The sequence below is a fragment of the Hypanus sabinus genome, chromosome 11 (genome assembly GCF_030144855.1).
Source record: "Hypanus sabinus isolate sHypSab1 chromosome 11, sHypSab1.hap1, whole genome shotgun sequence".
Taxonomy (NCBI): Eukaryota; Metazoa; Chordata; class Chondrichthyes; order Myliobatiformes; family Dasyatidae; genus Hypanus; species Hypanus sabinus.
The window spans coordinates 50,049,212-50,070,318 of record NC_082716.1 but is presented as its reverse complement, the minus strand read 5'-3'; the positions used below and the strand labels follow the sequence as shown (position 1 = coordinate 50,070,318).

Here is a 21,107-nt window from a genome sequence, read left to right as displayed (position 1 = left end):
ATATAACTAAAAATGCTTTTAGTATCCTGCTTTATATTATTGGCTAGTCTGCCCTCTTATTTCATCTTTTCCCTTCTTATAGCTTTATTAGTTGCCTTTTGTCAGATTTTAAAAGCTTCCCAATCATCCAACTTCCCACTCATTTTTGCTACATAATATGACCTTTCCTGGGCTTTTATGTAGCCCTTAACTTCCTTTGTTAGCCACAGTTGCCTATCCCTGCCATTTGTGAACTTCTTCCTCTGTAGGATATATCTATCCTGTGCCTTGAGAACTATTCTCAGAAATTTCTGCCATCTGTCTCACCAGTATCCTCCTCCAATCCACCTGGGGAAGCTCCTCGCTCACGCCTCTATAATTCCCTTTATTCCATTGTGATACTGATCCATGTGAGTGATGATCCGTATGCTCCATGACCGCTGGACCTAGTGTGTAAATGTAGGAGGGGACTATGTTGAAAAATAAATGTGCTAGGCTTTCTGAAATTGACTCCTACCTCGGGCCGCGAACTTATCAATCACCCCTCGTATGATTCCCATAATGGTTTCTTTTACCCTTCCAATTTCTTAGCTCCACCCACAAAAATTCTTCATTCTCTGATCCTGTGTCATCTCTTTCCTAAAGATGTAATTCCATCTCTTACCAACAGAGCTACAGCAATGCCTATGCTTTCCTGCCTGTCCTTTCAATACAAATATATCCTTTGATGTTAAGCTCCCAACTATGGCCTTCTTTTAGACACAACTCAGTGATGCCACGAGTTTATCCACCTTATTCCGAATGCTACGCGCCTGCATTCAGTCCTGCATTCTTCGCCCTTTTGAATTTTGCCTCTGTGGTACAATTTAACTCTTTGCTCTGTCTGCATTTGTACTCAATCATTTGTTTGTCCTTTCTTACATTCACGTTACACCCATCATCAACTTGTAAACCTGCTGGCTCATTCTGAGCTCTATCATACTGGTTTCCATTCCCCTGTCATATTAGTTTAAACCACTCCCAACAGCACGAGTAAATCTGCCCGCAAGAATTTGTCCCCTATCGGATTCATATGCAACCTGTCCCTTTTGTACAGGTCCCACCTGCCCCAGAAAAGGTCCCAATTAATCAGCATTCTGAATCCTGCTCCCTGCTCCAATTTTTCAGCCACGCATTTATCTACTACCTCATTCTATTCCTATCCTGTTGAGTGGCACCGACAGCAATCCCGAGATTACTACCTTTGAGGTCCTGCTTCTCAGTTTCCTTCCTAACTCCCTTTATTCTCTTCTCAGGACCTCCTCCCTTTTTGTTCCTATATTGTTGGTACCAATATGTACCATGACTTCTGGCTGCTCAGGATATTGTGAACATGTCCAGAAATATCTTGCACCCTGGCACCTGGAAAGCAAACTACCATCCATGTTTACTTATTGTGTCCAAAGAATTGTATGACTGCCCCCCTGACTATAGAATTCCCTTACTACAGCTGCCTTCCTTTTCATTTCCCTACAAGGCACAGCTGCTGTTGTTTCCCCCAGGTAGGTCATCTCCCCAAACAGTACTCAAAATAGAGTACTTCTTATTGAGGGGGATGGCCACAGGAGTGCTCTCCACTATCTGAAGTTCCCCATTCACTATCCTGACAGTCACCCATTTATTTGTCTCCTGTAGCCTTGGGGTGACTAGCTCCTGTCTCACTGCTTCACTTTCCCTAACAAGCGGAAGGTCATCGAGCTGCAGCTCCAGTTCTCTAACACAGCCTCTAAGGAGCTACATCTCAATGCATCTGGCACAGATGTGGCCATTCGCAGATGTGGGAATCTCCTGTAAATCCCACATCTGACACTCAGAACAAAACACTGGCTCTGTAGACATACCCTCTATTCTGTCAAGAATTAAGTAAGAAATAAGGAATGAACTTACCTACTTATTTTGCCTCTGCCTGTTCTTGCCGAAGCCTTGTTGAGCTGAAGTCTTACTACTCTGCCTCAGACTACTCCAATGACAACTGCTCCCATGGTGACAACTCCACTAGACGGTACCTCTCTCTGTTATAGAAATTGTGCTTCCTATCGAAAATCTTTGTCAGACCTGCGCGGGAATGCTCCTGTTGCATCTGCATTGTAGTCCAATCAACCACTTCTGTTGAAAAACTTGCTGTTTTTTCAGGCTGTTCGTCAGACCTGCACGGGAACACTCCCCTTGCATCTGCACAGTATTCCAATCAATTACTTTGACATTCAATGGCTTTACCATCACTGAATCCTCCTCTCTCAATATTCTGGTTGGAATTTAGTGGGGTTAGTGGGTGAATGATCACCACTGAACTTCAAAGAGGCAATTCATTATCACCTTTTCAAAAACAATGTTGGACTTGCTGGGAACTGTGGCACTCTATACTTTTACCACCAGATGGAGCTCCAGTTACTCCCAGTGTTGCAGATGATTGTTCCTACAGCAGCTCTGTTCTACTAACTTCACCAGCCTTTCCACACTTCACACATTCCTGACCTTGTACTTAATTACCAGCAAGCTCAGAGCATCACTTCCCCACATTCTGTATTCATTGCATCATCAAATCAATACATTAGCTCATTATGCATCATGTTTTCCCCTTAAACAATAAATAAATACCATGAACATTTTGCATTCCTTGCTATTCCAGAAGCAATTTAGCTTCTCTTATTTACGGCATTCATTTAAAGAGTTCAGTTGGGCATTTCTGTTCACTTTTAAAATTTTTCACTGGCTTTTCAACTTGCTTGTCATTTTATGCACATACTCTCTTGCATTCTTAAAACTTGTACTGGTTTACTCTGGAAGGAGGTCTATAAACTCAAGAACTTGCAGTCATAACAGTCTGACAATCTGTGAGGAACGTTTTGGGAGATCCATTATCTGGTATATCTCCATTCTAAGTCACAGAAAGAAAGTGGCTTAAGTTATGAATGACTTTTAAATAATAGCTTTGACCCTCAGCAGTGACTGCTTTGCCAAGTCAAAATATGTTAATGGTACATGATATTAATTTTGGTTCATTTTTATTTAGCATAAATTTATATTTATTTACAGTTATTTAATTACATATATTTATTTCTGAGTTAGGATATCCTTTTTATTTGACATAAAATGCCTTTGGTTTTTTATCAATTACCTTTAATGCATAGCTTGCCTACTAGCAGAATCAGTGTTTCCTTTATTCTTCTCATTACTATTACTTAATTACTTTCTTCTTTTCCCATGACATTTTCTTTCAGTTTTGATAATTTTGGAAATCAGGTAAGATGATATTAAAACCAGAGGTCAGCAAGTGTATGCTTTATACTATGTTGTTTTTGATAAACTTTTGTGGTCATCTTGTGTAAACATAATTGTTACTTAATGATATAGGTAAGAATTGTCCAAAAATTACATTATTCAGATACGTAAAGATAGTAGGTGGGATGTCCTTTCCTTAGTAACTTCCCCTGTCATTTCCCGTAAAGAGCTATTAGTGTTTGCCCTGATGGCATTCCCTTGATTGCGAACATAGCATGTGACGGAATTGTGGCAGTGTGGACGTGCTAATGGAGCATATTATGTTTCACATTGTATTGTCAGGTGTGCCTGTTGCTTAGATTTGAACCCTAATGCGAAGTAGGAAAGTGGATGTGCAAAGGGAATGGGAAGTCTACTGCACGAGTGTTCTTTTTCTTTTGCAGGAGGCAGATCGATCTGACCCAACAGGTGATTGTCAAGGACTCCGGTAGCAACTTACTTTAAGTCAGCATATTGGGAGGCACTTGCTCAAGATGTCCTGACAGTCTTTAATAGTTTGTCAGCTGTCAAAGGCTTCTCAAGAAGTTTTAAACCCATCTGCTATTATTATTTACACTCAGTGTTCCCTACGGTGACACTGACGGCATTGAAGTAAATGAGGCTCCAGTTATACATTCTCTGTTGTGTGGAACTAAAAATTGGATGTAAAGAACATCCAGGCTCTCCTTCGCAAGTTGCTCAAGTGAACTTCATTTCAAAGGCTGGTTGTGACATAGATCAAGGTCAATAGGTTCTTGGTTCTTGGAAATAATTTGTATATTTGTATTTTACGGAAGCTGTTTTTGTTGTGAATCTCTCCAGGCTTGAAGCAGCAAAAGATGACTATCGTATTCATTGTGAGGAGCTCGAGAAACAACTGATTGAAGTACAGCACAGAAATGATGAATTAAACAGCTTGGCAGAGGAAAATCTCGCTCTTAAAGATGAAATTGATGTTCTGAGGTAATAAAAATCTCCACCTACATTGAGTTAAGTAAGAGCACAAAATATTACAGCAGGAGCAGAAGTAACCAAATGGTCCCTTGAGTTTGCTTGGTTGAGTATGACTAATCTGATCTTGGCTTCAAAGGTTCAATTTAATGTCAGAGAAATGTATGCAATATACATCCTGAAATGCTTTTTCTTCACAAAACATCCATGAAAACAGAGAAGTGCCCCAAAGAATGAATGACAGGTGAACGTGAGAACCCCAAAGTCCAATTCCTAAGTGGCAGTGAGCAACAATTTCCCCCTCCCCCACCGGCAGAACAAAAATTGCACCTGCTTCCGAGCACAAGCGTGAGCTAAGCAATAGCAAAGACACAGACCTTGCAGTTACTCCAAAGACTATCGCAATTCATCCGGCATTTGGAAGCCCACAGATTCTCTCTCTACCTAATCAGGGAGAAGGAGGCGTCCCTCATTTTCACAGCGAGAGGGAGACTGATGCACCATCAATAACTCTTGGAGACTGGAAGTGAACAATAGGCTTTTATTAACAGCAAAAGGGAGCACGACATCTTGAAGACTGAGGGAGGAGCAGTGCCCCAATTGCCTTTATACAGGGGTCTGTGTGAGGAGCCACAGGAACAGTCAGCAGACGGGCCTGTCCAGAGAGGTCCAGACAGGTATACATAGTTTACCACATTCACCCCTCCTTTGTTTTAAAAGAGAGTCCCACGAGGCTAAGTTTCCTACAAGTATATTTACAGGTCAAGTCTATCAGGTGGTCGAGTCTGTCGCCACGATCTACGTAGCACCGGTGACGGTGGTTGTGCTGGCTCCGGCCTGACTTGAGGTGCCAGCCCGTTAGGCATCAGTAACCCTTCATGCGTGTGCGTGGTGCCCGGTAAGGGAGTGTCGTGAGGAGTCTGTGTAGGGCTTGGCTTGCGTGGTGTCTCATGTGTATATACATGGGTGGGTACGGGGTTCATAGTCACCGTGGAGTGTTCGGGGTAGGGGTCTGGTGCTCCTGCAGGCGCCAGGTCGCTGTTGGAGACCGTGTCCTCCCGCCCATCAGGTAAGACCACGTAGGCATACTGGGGGTTTGCATGAAGTAGGTGAACCCTCTCGACCATCAGGGAGTATTTATTGCTCCTCGCATGTTTCCGGAGCAGTACTGGCCCTGGGGACGTCAGCCAAGCCGGTAGGGTGGTCCCATTGGCAGACTTCCTGGGAAAATAAAAGAGTTGCTTATGAGGGGTGGCATTGGTGGACGTGCATAAGAGGGAGCGGACGAAGTGGAGTGCCTTGGGGAGGACCTCCTGCCAGCCAGAGACCAGCAATCCCTTTGACCTAAGGGCTAAGAGTGTAGCCTTCCACACAGTGGCATTCTCCCTCTCCACCTGTCCATTCCCCCAGGGATTATAGCTAGTAGCAATACCCCTAGCCAGCAGGTATTGGTGCAGCTCGTCACTCATAAATGAGGACCCTCTGTCACTGTGGACATAGCAAGGATATTCGAACAGAGTGAAGAGCTGGCGCAGGGCTTTTATGACGGATGTGGCAGTGGTATCGGGGCAGGGGATGGCAAAGGGGAACTGTGAGTACTTGTCGATTATGTTAAGAAAGTACACATTGCGGTCGGTGGAGGGAAGGGGGCCCTTAAAGGCGGGTGGCCTTGATAAGTTGTGCCTTTTCAGGACAGTAGAAGTGCGGTTTGCACTCAGCGCTCGACTCTCTGGCCCACTGCTGCTGTGTCGCTAAGCAATGTCTTGTGTAGACGGTGTTTACCGGCTGCAGGTATTGTCTTTTGAGGGCATCCAGCGCACCCTGGTAGTTCGGTTGGTCCCTCTTCATGGAGTAGACCTGTGGACTGAACCTGGAGAGGAGAACTCTGTGCATCGTGGCAGGCTCGGTCACTTAAATCACCTCCAGGTACGATTTGAAACATGCTAGCTGTGGTGAACTATGTGCCTGTCTGGACACGCCCCCTGCTGACTGCTCCTGTGGCTCCTCCCACAGGCCCCTGTATAAAGGCGATCTGAGGCCTGACGCTCGGCCTCAGTCTCCAGGACATGGTATGATGGACACTCACTCCTGGTTCCTTCTTCCACTAGCCAGAGTTTGAAAGCATTGCCGGCTTCCTGGGATTGAGGGTCGAGATCCAATCTGTTGGGTCGTAAAATACTCTCCATGTTTGAAAATTGCTGTTAATAAAATTGATGCACCATCAATAACTCTCGGAGACTGGAAGTGAATGATAGGCTTTTATTAACAGCAAAAGGGAGCATGGCATCTTGAAGACTGAGGGAGGAGCAGTGCCCCAATCGCCTTTATACAGGGGTCTGTGGGAGGAGCCACAGGAGCAGTCAGCAGAGGGGCGTGTCCAGACAGGTCCAGACAGGTATACATAGTTTACCACAGAGACGTAACAACAACCCGTTAGTTTACGATGTTAAAAAGTCCATTTTGCTGCTTTTTACGAGCTCCGTGCCTGAAGATCACAAAGATCTCAGGTCCTTGGGCCCACAGCGAAAGATTTTCTGGCCTCCCCGACAACACACGAGTCTCCTGCTGTGACACCGACCCTTGATCTGCCTTTCTCCAGAGCCCCAAGATGTTTGGTTTCCAAACACTCGGCCACCTCTCAGGCTGAGCCCTTGGCGTGCCAAACAATGGCTGGTCCTGAATCCCCAAGAACGGGTCCCATTCCCGCAAAGAACTGACGTGAGTGTGCAACTCCAGATCAGGGTCTCCAAAAGAACCCTGAAAGGGAAAAATAAAGATATTAAAGATGGAAATAAAGCTATTTACGAAGATGCAAGCAAAGGAGTCACAATTCAGCGCCACCTTAACTCCGCCGCCTTCATTTACACTTTTTCCTTGCTCATGATTACACTTGATGACTCTACAAAGATCTTGTGAATATTTTAATAACTCTGCCCTCATCGTTCACTGGAGGAGAGAATTCTGGAGATTCATAATCATGAAAATTCTTGAGAACTTCCTCCTCATCTTTATCTTAAATGGGCAGCCCCTTAACCTACAGTGAGACTATCCCCTAATTTTAGGTCCCTTTTAATGTGTACTGTCTAAATATTATTAAACTAACCAACAGCAATAATTTTGACCAGGAATTGTTTCATGATCTGTGTCATCAAAGAGATTTTTGTATTCAAAATAAGAGGATGGATAAATCGCTCCATTGTATTACGCCTCTTTCATAGGAGACCGGCACAGAATGCACTTTCAAGCTGCTAAGCCCACCTACAATAATTAGCTCCAATTTTGGATGCTAAAGCAGGAACACACACAAAAATAAGTGCTGGAAAATGTATAAGCACCAGCAAGTTTATTGTTCCTGTACAGTTCTCTGCAGTTGTCTGACTATATGCTCCTATATTGGACTGTGCATGTAATCCAATCGTGAAGTGCGAGATTGTGTTCAGAATTTGAAATCCATCAATCACTCTGCACCAAGTGCAGGAACAGCTTCTCTCTCCTTTAGAGTGGAACAGCTGTGAGAAACCAAACAAAGCTGAGATAATATATACTTTTCAATTATTTTGGTTAGTTTATTTTTACATATGAATAGCTTCACATTTTAACAGTTTGAACATGATTTGATGGTTTATATTTTGAATGCTTTTGCCCGTGAAACATTCACAGTGCTCTAACAGGGGTAAGTTGAGTCACAACTAAACTGTAGTTTTGAGTTTTTTCTGCATTTTTGTAGGTGGGTCATGTTCTCCAACTCCTTACCCTCTCTTACCTACTTTACAGGGTTTGCATGGTGAAAGCTCTGTCACAGCAAAGACCCTGGCCCCCAATGAGTGTGGAGCCTGCTTCTGTCCAAGGTTGAATTGTGCTGATTTTGATCGGTGGTCTGCCTTGCATCTAATGCATACAGGGCAACTGAATCTTCACAGCTATATAACATTTTTTAATACTGTTCAGAATCTGGGAACATCAAAAAGAATGTGGTCTTGTGTTTTAAAATGAACTTCTTGTTTATTCATTGTGGTAATGTTACCCATTCCTATGCCTGTATCTGTATCTGTATCTTATCTAGTTCACCCACAACTGCTTGGCTTTTTAGTAAATTTATTTGAAACTTTTCTAAATACCGAGTTTTCTACTCCTATGTATGCTAAGCTTTCCTGATTACAGATTAAGTAGAGAGAAGCTATTTCCATTGTGCAGTGGTTCAAGGACTAGAGTCACGAATTTAAAGTGATGATTGAAGCACGCCAGGGAGCATCTTTATTATTACGTCGAGAGTGATTATAAATTGGAACACAAGGGTGGTGTAAACATCATCAGTTAGGGTTTTCTAAGGGGAAATGTGTAGACACTTGACGACAAATTAATTTCAAGTCTGAAGTGGAATATGACTGACAGGATTTCTGCTCCTGGACTAGTGTGGACAGTTTGAATGGTTGCATCATGTGCTGTACCAATCTCTGATTCTATGATTTGTTCTCTTCAGGAATTATTCAGATAAGGTAGTCAAGCTAGAGACCACAGTGGAGACATACAAAAAAAAACTGGATGATCTGAATGACTTGAAGCGACAGATGAAGTTATTGGAGGACAAAAACATGATGTACATGCAGAATGTAGTGAGCCTGGAGGAGGAACTGCGTAAAGCTAATGCAGCTCGTGCTCAGTTAGAGACATACAAGAAACAAGTAAGCACAAATCCTGTATCTGAGTTTATGTTGCAGTTTCATGAATTACATTAATATACCATCTATGTTATAATTTAATCTACAAGTCATTTAATAAAATGCCATCTAATGCGATACACGAGGAAATCTGCAGATGCTGGAAATTCAAACAACAACACACACAAAATGCTGGTAGAACACAGCAGGCTAGGGAGCATCTATAGGGAGAAGCGATGTCGACGTTTTGGGCCGAGACCCTTCGTCAGGACTAACCGAAAGGTAAGGTAGTAAGAGATTTGAAAGTAGAGGGGGGAGGGGGAAATGAGAAATGAGGAGAAGACCGGAGGTTGTGGGATGAAGCTAAGAGCTAGAAAGGTGATTGGCGAAAGTGATACAGAGCTGGAGAAGGGAAAGGATCATGGGACGGGAGGCCTCAGGAGAAAGAAAGGAGTGGGGAGGGGGAGCACCAGAGAGAGATGGAGAATAGGCAAACAACTAAATATGTCAGGGATGGGGTAAGAAGGGGAGGAGGGGCATTAACAGAAGTTAGGGAAGTCAATGTTCATGCCATCAGGTTGGAGGCTACCCAGCTGGTATATAAGGTGTTCAATCTAATGCAATACTTAGTCATAAGGTTCAGAAGATCCCACATTTGATTTGTGGTCTGTTGTGGAAGTGACCTCTGTAAATAACAGGTACATTATCATTCATTGTATCAGCATTTCTGAAATGGAGCTGAGAAAGATACCTTCCTTACTGGAGAGCAGACTTGTTAACATTTTTAACAACTTAATTTGTTTGCATTATTCCAAAAATATGGTAGTTGAAGAAAGGTTGTTGAAATTTCCTGTAATTATTTCTGTTCGTGAAAAATGCTATCCACAGATCATTTTATACCTTACTGAATTCCAAATATGGAATAGCTTGGAGAATTCCCTATCCAGTTGTTTGAAATAACATGTGGCTTGGCATTTGGCACACTAGGAAATGTTTACTGCAGCCCCTCCGAACTCTCCAGGGTCTAAGTTAATATGCTCCCTCCTACTCACAGAGTTTCTAGTTCCCTTGATCCCTTTAAACTGAACAAGCCTTGTTTTCTGTGCTTCATTTAAACAAAGAGCTTCACTAGAAAATTTATTACCATACTGTATAATAAATTTAAGAAATGAATTTAAAGTATGCTGGTGTATGACTATGGAAAATTTGTTGGTCTGGCAAGACCAAAATCCTGAAACTGCCAGATTAATGGAGTTCTTACTGCATGTGGAGGAGCAACTGCTGTTCCAGTGGGAACAGGTAACTTGAAATGGGTTATGAATTGATCTGAGGACTTTACTATTCTCTTTAGCTTCTGCTATTTGTGAGGTGTGCATTTCCCCATTACATCACTGAAGATAATTACCTCAATGTATTATAACTGTGCCAATTGATCTAGTGACTTCACATTAACACTGGATACATTTTGTTATTCAAGGTGCAGGAACTCCACAACTCATTGTCTGGGGAAACGAGAAGAGCAGACAAATTGGCTTTTGAGCTAAAACAGATTGAGGAAAAGCATGAAGCATTGCTGAAGGAAAAAGAAGTGAGTGTCTTTGCATTCAGATAGAAAGGGGCATCATTGTCCTTATATTGCCCTTGAATTGGATTGCGTTATTGACTGATATACTGTCATGCCTTGATTTGCCACAAGATTTTTATAAAGGCTTTGAACTTTGTTTTCTTTGATCCATGTACTTCTTGCTGGTGATAAATTGTAACCTATTTACTCAGATGTGACTTAATTTACACTATTTATAAGCAAACATACATATTTTAGCCTAGCTCCCTAAACGTTCAGTCAATAAAAGTGGATCAGATATTTTAATATTGGCTGAAGTAGCTAAATCTAAATATTGAAAACAACATTGTCAAAGTTTGTACATTTCCTATTTTATTCAGTACTTCAGTTTCCTTGCTGTTAAATTATTTCCAGTATTGCAAACTCTGTTTGCACAGAACTTGTGTTCTAGCTTCTTAAGCTAGGGGAATAAGTGTTTCTTTTTCAAATCCCTTTCCACAAATAATTGAACAGCATGATAATAGCAGCTTAAAGAACCTGTTTCTCTGCTCTATCAGTGTGGAATCAATTTGCCTTTAGTTATCAAAATTGGCATTGGAATCTAGTCAGCTGTAAACTTCTGGGTGCATACTCTAACAGTCAACACAGTCAAGCTGTTAGGTGATGAGGCCAATAGTTCAGATGCTGTGCTCAAAATCCAGCATTGCAAGTCATAAAATTAGATTTAACACATCTGTGTATTGCCAACAGATACACAGTGTAAGTGTGCTTAAGAAACTCCAATTGATAGACCACCGTCAAGAAGTGATATTCTCCATAACCATGCAAATGGCCAAGAGAGGTATTCATCATCATAAAGTATCAGTCATAGTAAATCAATAATGAAATCTAGGTTTGCTCACAGAATAAATAATATTTGCTTTATTGTGTAATGTACAATCATATTGAGATGGTAATCATTGCTTATTGTTGTCACTCATTGTGAATTACCTAATAATGTCTTTCATTTACTTCCATGTGGCTATTATTTATTGGAGTGTGTCTTTAACCTACAGCGGTTGATTATTGAACGTGATGCTCTTAAAGAAACCAATGAGGAACTCAAATGCACACAACTACAACAAGACCACTTATTGCAATCAGGTAAATGTCAATTCCTTTTATCATTCACACTCCATGCTCAGTAATTTTTGTAGTTTTTCAGCATCTGAGTTAATGTATGTGTTATTTAAAATTCCTGCACATCTCAGTTTTTAAACTTTTATTGAGTTTTATTGAGTTCAAAATTTTATTTTGAATGATGTTAACTATTTGTAAATTAGACTTTAGACATCTACCTATTGCTTAATCCTAACACCATAAGCAATTAGACTGTGATTAGCTCAAATTGCATTGATAACTATGAAAATAATCATTATATAGAGCTTACGCAAGCCTTTTTTTGTAAAAACCTTTTATCATGATAATTAAATGTGATATGGAACTATGCATCAAGGAGATGCAAATGGGGTCAAAATATAAATATAGATTAATTATCCACATTAAATGGTGAATAATCTTAAGATTCTGATCTATAGGTAAATTCACGTTGGCTTCGCATGACCATCTTGCAGCTGAAATTCTTCCTGTGGAATATAGGTATAGCTGTTACATTTCCGCTTTGTTCAGAAATTGATATCTCTTAATCTTAATAGTGAAACTTAGAAAATAACAACTTTGAATATGCTTCAAATTTAAAAGCACATAAGACATATAAACATAGAAAGGATAGAAAACCTACAGCAATATAGGCCCTTCGGCCAACAATGCTGTGCTGAACAAGTACTTACTTTAGAAATTACCTAGGGTTACTCTATTTTTCTAAGCTCCATCTATCTATCCAGGAGACTCTTAAAAGCCCCTGTTGTATCTGCCTCCACTGTCGCTGGTAGCCCATTCTACACAGTTAACACTCTGTTTTTTTTTAAAAAAAGCTTACCTCTGACATTTCCTCTATGCCTACTTCTAAGCACCTTAAAACTGTACCCTCTCATGATAGCCATTTCAGCCTTGGGAAAAATCCTCTGACTATCCACATGATCAATGCCTCTCATTATCTTGTGTACCTCTATCAGGCCACCTGTCATCCTCCATTACTCCAAGGAAAAAAGGCCGAGTTCACTCAACCTATTTTCATAAGGCATGCTCTCCAATCCAGGCAACATCCTTGTAAATCTCCTCTGCACCCTTTCTATAGTTTTCCCATCCTTCCTGTAGTGAGGTGACTAGAACTGAGCACAGTACTCCAAGTGGGGTCTCACCATGGTCCTAGATAGCTGTAACATTACCTCGCGGCTCCTAAACTCAATCCCACGATTGATGAAGGCCAAGGCACTGTATGCTTTTTTAACCACAGAGCCAACCTGTGAAGCAGCTTTGAGCGTCATATGGACTCGGACCCAAGATCCCTCTGATCCTCCACACTGCCAAGAGTCTTACCATTAATAATATATTCTGTCATCATATTTGACTTACAAAAATGAACTACCTCACACTTATCTGGGTTGAAATCCATCTGCCACTTCTCAGCCCAGTTTTGCATCCTATCAATGTCTCACTGTAACATCTGACAGCCCTCCACACTAACCACACCTCCAAACTTTGTATGATCAACAAATTTACTAACCCATCCCTCCACTTCTTCATCCAGGTTATTTATAAAAGTCACAAAGAGTAGGGGTCCCAGAACAGTTTCCTGAGGCACGCCACAGGTCACAGACCTCCATGCAGAATATGACCCATCTACAACCACTCTTTGCCTTCTGTGGGCAAGCTAGTTCTCGATCCACAAAGCAATGTTCACTTAGATCCCATGCCTCCATACTTTCTCAATAAGACTTGCGTGGGGTACCTTGTCAAATGCCTTGCTGAAATCCATAAACACTACATCTACTGCTCTACCTTCCTCAATGTGTTTAGGCACATCCTCAAAAAATTCAATCAGGCTTGTAAGGCATGACCTGCCCTTGACAAAGCCACGCTGACTATTCATAATCATATTATACCTCTCCAAATGTTTATAAATCCTGTCTCTCAGGATCTTCTCTATCAACTTACCGACCACTGAAGTAAGACTCACTGGTCTATAATTTCCTGGGCTATCTCTACTCCCTTTCTTGAATAAAGGACCAACATCCGCAACCCTCCAATCCTCCATTGATGATGCAAAGATCATTGCCAGATGTTCAGCGATCTCTTCCCTTGCCTTCCACAGTAGCCTGGGGTACATCCCATCCAGCCCCAGTGACTTATCCAACTTGATGCTTTCCAAAAGCTCCAGCACATCCTCTTTCTTAATATCTACATGCTCAGGCTTTTCAGTCCGCTGCAAGTCATCTCTACAATTGCCAAGATTCTTTTCCGTAGTAAATACTGAAGTAAAGTATTCATTAAGTACCTCTGCTATCTCCACTGGTTCCATACGCACTTTCCACTGTCACTCTTGATTGGTCTTATTCTCTCACGTCTTATCCTTTTGCTGCTCACATACCTGTAGAATGTCTTGTGGTTTTCCTTAATCTTGCTCATCAAAGCCTTCTCATGTGGGCTTCTGGCTCTAATTTCATTCTTAAGCTCCTTTCTGCTAGCCTTATAATTTTCTAGATCTCTATCATTACTTAGTTTTTTGAACCTTTCGTAAGCTTATCTTTTCTTGTTGACTAGATTTATGATAGCCTTTGTACACCATGGTTCCTGTACTTAACCATCCTTTCCCTGTCTCATTGGAATGTACCTATGCAGAACGCCACACCAATATCCCCTGAATATTTGCCACATTTCAGCCATATATTTCCCTGCAAACACCTGTTTCCAATTTATGCTTCCAAGTTTCTGTCTGAAAATTTCATTATTTCCCCTTACTCCAATTAAATGCTTTCTTTATTGTCTTACTCCCTCTTATTATCCCTCTTTCTATCTTTCCTTTCAGTTAGTCCTGATGAAGGGTCTCGGCCCAAAACGTCAACGGCGCTTCTCCCTATAGATGCTGCCTGACCTGCTGTGTTCCACCAGCATTTTGTGTGTGTTGCTTGAATTTACAGCATCTGCAGATTTCCTCGTGTTCGCTTTCTTTATTTGTCTGTTACTATCCCTCTCCAGTGCTATGGTAAAGGAGATGAGAATAGTGATCATTATTTCCAAAATGCTCTCCCATTGAGAGACCTAACACCTGACCAGGTTCATTTCCCAATACCAGTTCAAGTACAGTCTCTGCTCTTGGAGGCTTATCTACATATTGTGTCAGGAAACCTTCCTGAACACAACTAACAAACTCCACCCCATCTAAACCCCTTGCTCTAGGGAGATGCCAATCAAGATTGAGGAAATTAAAATCTCCCATCACAACAACCCTGTTATTATTGCACTCTAAGGAGTCATTCCTGCCCCTGAGCCATTCAAGTCTCTGTAATGGCCACAACATCATAACTCCAAATACTGATCATCTAAAGCTCATCCACTTTGTTCATAATGCTCCTTGTATTAAAATAGACACATCTCAAACTATTGGTCTGAGCGCATCCTTTCTCTATCACCTACTTATCCTCTCTTCACGCTGTCTACAAGCTTTATCAATTTGTGAGCCAATTGCCCCTTCCTCTGTCTCTTCAAGTTTGGTTCCCACCCCCCAGTAATTCTAGTTTAAACTCTCCCCCTGTAGCCTTAGCAAACCCCTCTGCAAACCCCTCTGCCAGGATATTGGATCCCCTCGGATTCAAGTGCAACCCATCCTTTTTGTACAGGTCACACCTGCCCCAGAAGAGGTCCCAATGACCCAGAAATCTGAATCCCTGCCCCCTGCTTCAATCCCTCAGCCACACATTTATCCTCCACCTCACTCTATTCCTATACTCACTGTCGCGTGACACAGGCAGTAATCCCGAGATTACTACCTTTGAAGTCCTACTTCTCAACTTCCTTCCTAACTCCCTGTAGTCTGTTTTCAGAACCTCCTCCCTTTTCCTACCTATGTCGTTGGTACCAATATGTACCACGACCTCTGGCTGTTCACCTCCCCACTTCAGATATGGTGGACACAATCAGAAACATCCCGGACCCTGGCACCTGGGCAGCAAACTACCATCCCTGTTTCTTTCCTGTGTCCACAGAATCACCTGTCTAACCCCCTAACTATAGAGTCCCGGATCACTGCTCCCATTGTCTTCTTTTCCTTACCCTTCTGAGCCACAGGGTCAGACTCTGTGCCAGAGGTGTGGCAATTGTTGCTTCCCCCAGGTAGGCAGTCCCCCGCAACAGCACTCAAACAGGAGTACTTCTTGTTAAGAGGGTCAGCTACAGGGGCACTCTCTATTATCTGACTCTTGCTCTTCCCTCTCCTGACTGTTACCCACTTATCTGTCTCCGGAGGCCCCAGTGTTAATTTCAGGCAAGTTCAATATTATTCTCTTTGCACCTAAATTCCCATGTGTTCTCTCAGTTTAACATATATTTGATTATTTACTCTTTCTTTGGAGATTCAGTTTACCTCTTTCAATAATTTGTGTAGGTTCTCAGGATAGTCCACATAGCTTGCTGTGCTTAAAATAAAGATCAAAAGCAAAAAAAGACTAATATGGAAATATCCAAATAAATTTATTTACAAAGCTCCAAATACACATTTTTGTTGTAGTTGTCAAACTCTGATATTCTTTAGTTAAAACCAAACTCAGCAATGATTCTAGAATAAACCACTTCTCAGCCAGCAGAGTAAAAATAATTCTTGTACTTGATGGGCTGATGATGCTTATTTTCTCTTGGCAATAGCCATTCCTGCAGTCGCACTCACCTTTTGCAGTTCAATAAAATTGATTGACCTGGAGCTCTGTTGGACCATCCTGTTAGCCATATTTAGGTCACAATGACAGAGCCTGATTTCCCCACCCCTGCAATGCCCTAATGACTTTCGGGCAGACTTCTGGCATCAAAGTTATGGTTTCACGTGTATTCAATTATTTCCTTCTATTTTACTGTTACACATCTTTAAATTATTTTTTAAAGTTTCAAATGTTTGGAAATATTTCAGATTATTTTGAGGAGTAAGAAGTTAACAAATAATTCTGGTAAATTAAAAAATATGGACAGAATGCTTTGTGAAAATGTTGGTGGAGTGTGTGCCTGCGCACAAAGAGCGAAATGCCGTATACAGTGGTGAGAATTGTTTCTGAAGTTGAATGCACAAAAGGAATCAATACTACTCAATAGTACAGATTCATAAACTGAGCATTCGTTAATTGAGTGTAAGCTGAATACGAGTGCAAGATGTATTGAGATGTATTGAGAGCACTTGCCTGAGCAATAATAATTCAGTTTTCTCTGGACACTTAGAGAAAAGTTCATTCGGCTGCAGCATGAGAACAAGATGTTACAACTGCAACAGGAGGGATCAGAGAATGAGCGGATTTCAATACTGCAGAAATCGTTGGACGAAGCAAATCGGACAAAGAATGAACTGGAGACAGAAAATAGGTTGGGCTGTGTTTTGAATATGACCTGGCTTGCCAGACAACTGCTACTTTCTTCAACTATTTTTTTTAAATGATGCTCTGATTACAGTATCCTATGAATCTCCAGTTCAGTTCTCCTTTTGCTTTTCATGACGAAACTTAAGTTACACCTTTTGATGTACAAGCTTCATTTTTCAAAATTCAAACTAAAATTAATTTTTATGTCACCACATACAACCCTGAGATTCTTTTTCAGTGGGTATACATAACAAACCATAGAACAGTAGCAGTAAACATCAGGAACTGTAAACAGACTGTGCAAGTCAGATATAAACAAATAGCAAGCATGAAATAACAAAATAACAATCCTTAAATTAGTGTTGCTACCCCCTTTTGTTCGAGAGCCTGATGATTGAGTAGTAACTTATTAAACCTAGTGGTACAATTCCTGAGGCACTTGTATCTTCCACCTGATGGCAGTCGTGAGGAAAATAAGTATGGCCTGGGTGGTGAGGATCTTTGATGATTGATGTTGCTTTTCTACTGCAACATTTCATATAGTTGTGCTCAATGAATGATGTACTGGGCTGAATCCACTACCTTCTGTAGGATTTTCCACTCAGACACTGCTGTTTGAATTTGTTAATTATAATAAGAAAAAGCACACAATTCTGAATATTAGTGACATGTAGAAGTTGAACTATCAGTTTGATGACATTTTAACAAGTAGTCGATGGAAAATGTCGACGTTACAACTCTTTCCAGAATCTGTCTGACCTGCTGAACGTTTCCAGCATTTTATTTTGGACTTCTAGAACCAACCCCATTTTTACATGTACAACAAAGTTGGTGTTACAGGAATGCTAACTAGATTAAAAATGTTAACACAAGACAATAAATTATGATTATTTGAGAGGTTCTTTAGAGCGGATTTAGTGTTAATTCCTTCATCAGTGGATTGCTAATCTGGTTCTGAAAACAAAAGCACATTAGTGAATTGACAATACAAAATAGACTTTGTTACCTGTTTTGAAATGAAACAAGCAAAAGTGAATTCAAAGTGTTAAGAATGAATCATAATTAATTTCACTAGGATATAGAAGGAACTGGTCTCAATGGACAAGTGGGACATGCCATAGAGGACTAGCTGAATCAAATGATAATGCAAAGGAAGAACAGAAAAGTTAGGGAAGAATATAATAGAAGAATAATGATCAACAAAAGTCAAAGTAACAAGGGGTTTAATAGAGAATTTAAAAAATGACAGTCATGCTGAGACAACTTTGAGATGAAGAGTTCTTCACCTGTATGAGTGAGAACAAGATATTTTGCTTTTGACTTCTGCCAGACCATTAATATAATTTTTATTTTCTGATAAATTGGTATCCTCTGACATGAGACCATAAGACATAGCAGCAGAATTAGGCAATTGGCCCATCGTGTCTGCTCCGCCATTTCATTACGGCTGATCCATTTTTCCTCTTAGTCCCATCTCCTACCTTCTTCCCATATCCCTTCAATCCCTGATCAATCAAGGATCTATCAAACTCTGCCTTAAGTATATGTACAGACTTTGCCTCCACAGCTGCCTGTGTAACACATTCCATAGATTCACCACTCTGGCTAAAGAATTCCTCCTCATCTCCATTCAAAAAGCATGTCCCTCTATTCTGAGGTTGTATCCTCTGGTTTTAGACTCCCCCACCATAGGAAACATCCTCTCCACATCCACTCTATCATAGCTTTTCACCATTCGATAGGTTTCAATGAGGTAACTCCTCATTCTTCTGAATTCCAGTGAATACAGATCAAGAGCGATCAAACACTCTATATATGACAAGCCGTTCAAACCTGGAATGATTTTCCTGAGCCTCCTTTGAACTCTCTACAGTTTCAGCACATCCTTTCTAAGGGCCCGAAACTACTCACAATACTCCAGTGCTTTATAAAGTGTCAACATTACATCCTTGCTTTTATACTTTAGTCCTCAAAATTGAATTGAATTGACTTTATTTCTTACATCCTTCACATACAAGGATTAAAAAACTTGATGTTATGTCTCCATCTAAATGTGCAAAGTGCAATCATAGTAATTTATAATAATTTATAATAAATATAACAGTTAATGTAATATAGAGTACACTCAAATCAGCGTGAGTTCATCAGTCTGATGGCCGGATGGAAGAAGCTGTCCAGAAGCTTGTTGGTCCTGGCTTTTATGCTGCGGTACCACTTTCTGGATGGTAGCAGCTGGAATAGATTGTGGTTGGGATGGCTTGGGTCCCCAATGATTCTACATATCCGTTTTACACACCTGTCCTTATGAATGTCCTGAATCATGGGAAGTTCACAACTACAGATGTGCTGGAAGGGAGGTTCAGTTCCCATAGCAGGCAGTGATGCAGCCAGTCAGGATGTTCTCAATTGTGCCCCTGTAGAAACTTCTTAGGATTTGGGGGCCCATACCAAACTTCCTCAACTGTCTGAGGTGAAAGAGGTGCTGTTGTACCTTTTTCACCACACAGCTGGTGTGTACAGACCACGTGAGGTCCTCGGTGATGTGGATGCCGAGGAACTTGAAGCCGTTTACCCTCTCAACCCCAGATCCATTGATGTCAATGGGGATTAGCCTGTCTCCATTCCTTCTGTAATCCACAAACTGCTCCTTTGTTTTTGCGACATTGAGAGAGAGGTTGTTTTCTTGACACCACTATGTCAGAGAGATGACTTCTTCCCTGTAGGCCACCTTGTTATTGTTTGAGATTAGGCCAATCAATGTACTGTCGTCGGCAAATTTAATTAGCAGATTAGAGCTGTGGGTGGCAATACAGTCATGGGTATACAGGGATTAAAGTACGTAGCCATGAGGGGCTCCTGTATTGAGAGTCAGAGGATTGGAGGTCAGAAAGCCCACTCTTACAACCTGCCGACAACCTTCCTGGATCTGACAGGAAGTCCAGGATCTAGCTGCACAAGGCAGGGTCAAAGCCAAGGTCTCTGCGCTTCTTGTCGAGCCTGGATGGAACTATGATGTTGAATGCTGAACCAAGAACAACATTCTCACATAAGCATCCTTCTTCTCCAGATGTGTAAGGACAGTGTGTAGAGCTGTGGCTATTGCATCATCTGTCAATCAGTTGTGTCGGTAGGTGAATTGTCGAGGGTCTGGTTTGGGTGGTAGCAAGCTGCAGATGTAATCCTTGACCAGCCTCTCAAAGTATTTGCTTATTATTAAGGTGAGTGCAATAGGACACCAGTCGTTTAGGCATGTTACCTTGGTCTTTTTTCGGTACAGGGACAATGGTCAGGACAATGGGACAATGGACAATTTGAAGCAGGAGGGCACTCTAAACTGGGAGAGGGAGAGATTAAAAATGTCTGTAAGTACACTTGCCCATTGTGTGCACACATCCTAAGTACTTGCCCTGGGATGCCACGTGGTCCTGCAGCCTTGCGACTGTCCACTCATTGGAAACATCTGTGTACCTCAGCCTCAGAGTTGACCAGTTTGCAGGTTGTAGCAATGGCTTTCCTCAGAGGCTCAGAGCTAGTGACCCCGAACCTAACATAAAAGCGATTGAGTTCATCTGCGAGAGAGGCGGCGATGTTTTGCCTTCCTCACCACTGACTCAACCTGCAAATTAACCTTCAGGGAATCCTGCACAAGCACTCCCAAGCCCCTTTGCACCTCAGTTCTTTGTATTTTCTCTCCATTTAGAAAATAATCAACACTTTCATTTCTTCTACCAAAGTGCATCGCCATATACTTCCTGACCCTGTGTTCCACTTGCCACTTCTTTGTCTATTTTCTAATCTGTCTGTCCTTCTGTAGCCTCTCTATTTCCTCAGAACTACCTGCCTCTCCACCTACTTTCATATTTTCTGCAAAATTTGTATCAAAGCCATCAATTCCATCATCTGAAGTCATTGATGTATAATGTAAAAAGAATCAATCCCAGCACAGACCTCAGTGGAACACCACTAGTCACCGGCAGCCAACCAGAAAGGGCTCCCTTTATTTCTTTGCCTCTTGTAAGCCAATCACTGCTTTATCCATGCTAAAATATTCCCTGTAATGCCATGTGCTCGTATCTTGTTAAGCAGCCTTGTGTGATACCTTGTCGAAGGCTTTCTGAAAATCCAATTACAAAACATCAACCAATTCTCCTTTGTCAA

At 41.5% G+C, this 21,107-nt stretch overlaps 1 protein-coding gene across 2 annotated transcripts in view; it reads left to right on the top strand.

The window, feature by feature from the left end:
- Positions 1-21,107, top strand: part of hook1 (hook microtubule-tethering protein 1) — a 79,022-nt gene that overhangs the window by 33,493 nt on the left and 24,422 nt on the right. For both annotated transcript variants that reach the window (XM_059984304.1, XM_059984305.1), the window contains exons 10-15: positions 4,102-4,242; positions 8,711-8,912; positions 10,366-10,476; positions 11,508-11,595; positions 12,030-12,090; positions 16,813-16,953. In XM_059984304.1, the coding sequence (XP_059840287.1) occupies positions 4,102-4,242; positions 8,711-8,912; positions 10,366-10,476; positions 11,508-11,595; positions 12,030-12,090; positions 16,813-16,953 (744 nt within the window). The remainder of the gene's footprint in view (positions 1-4,101; positions 4,243-8,710; positions 8,913-10,365; positions 10,477-11,507; positions 11,596-12,029; positions 12,091-16,812; positions 16,954-21,107) is intronic.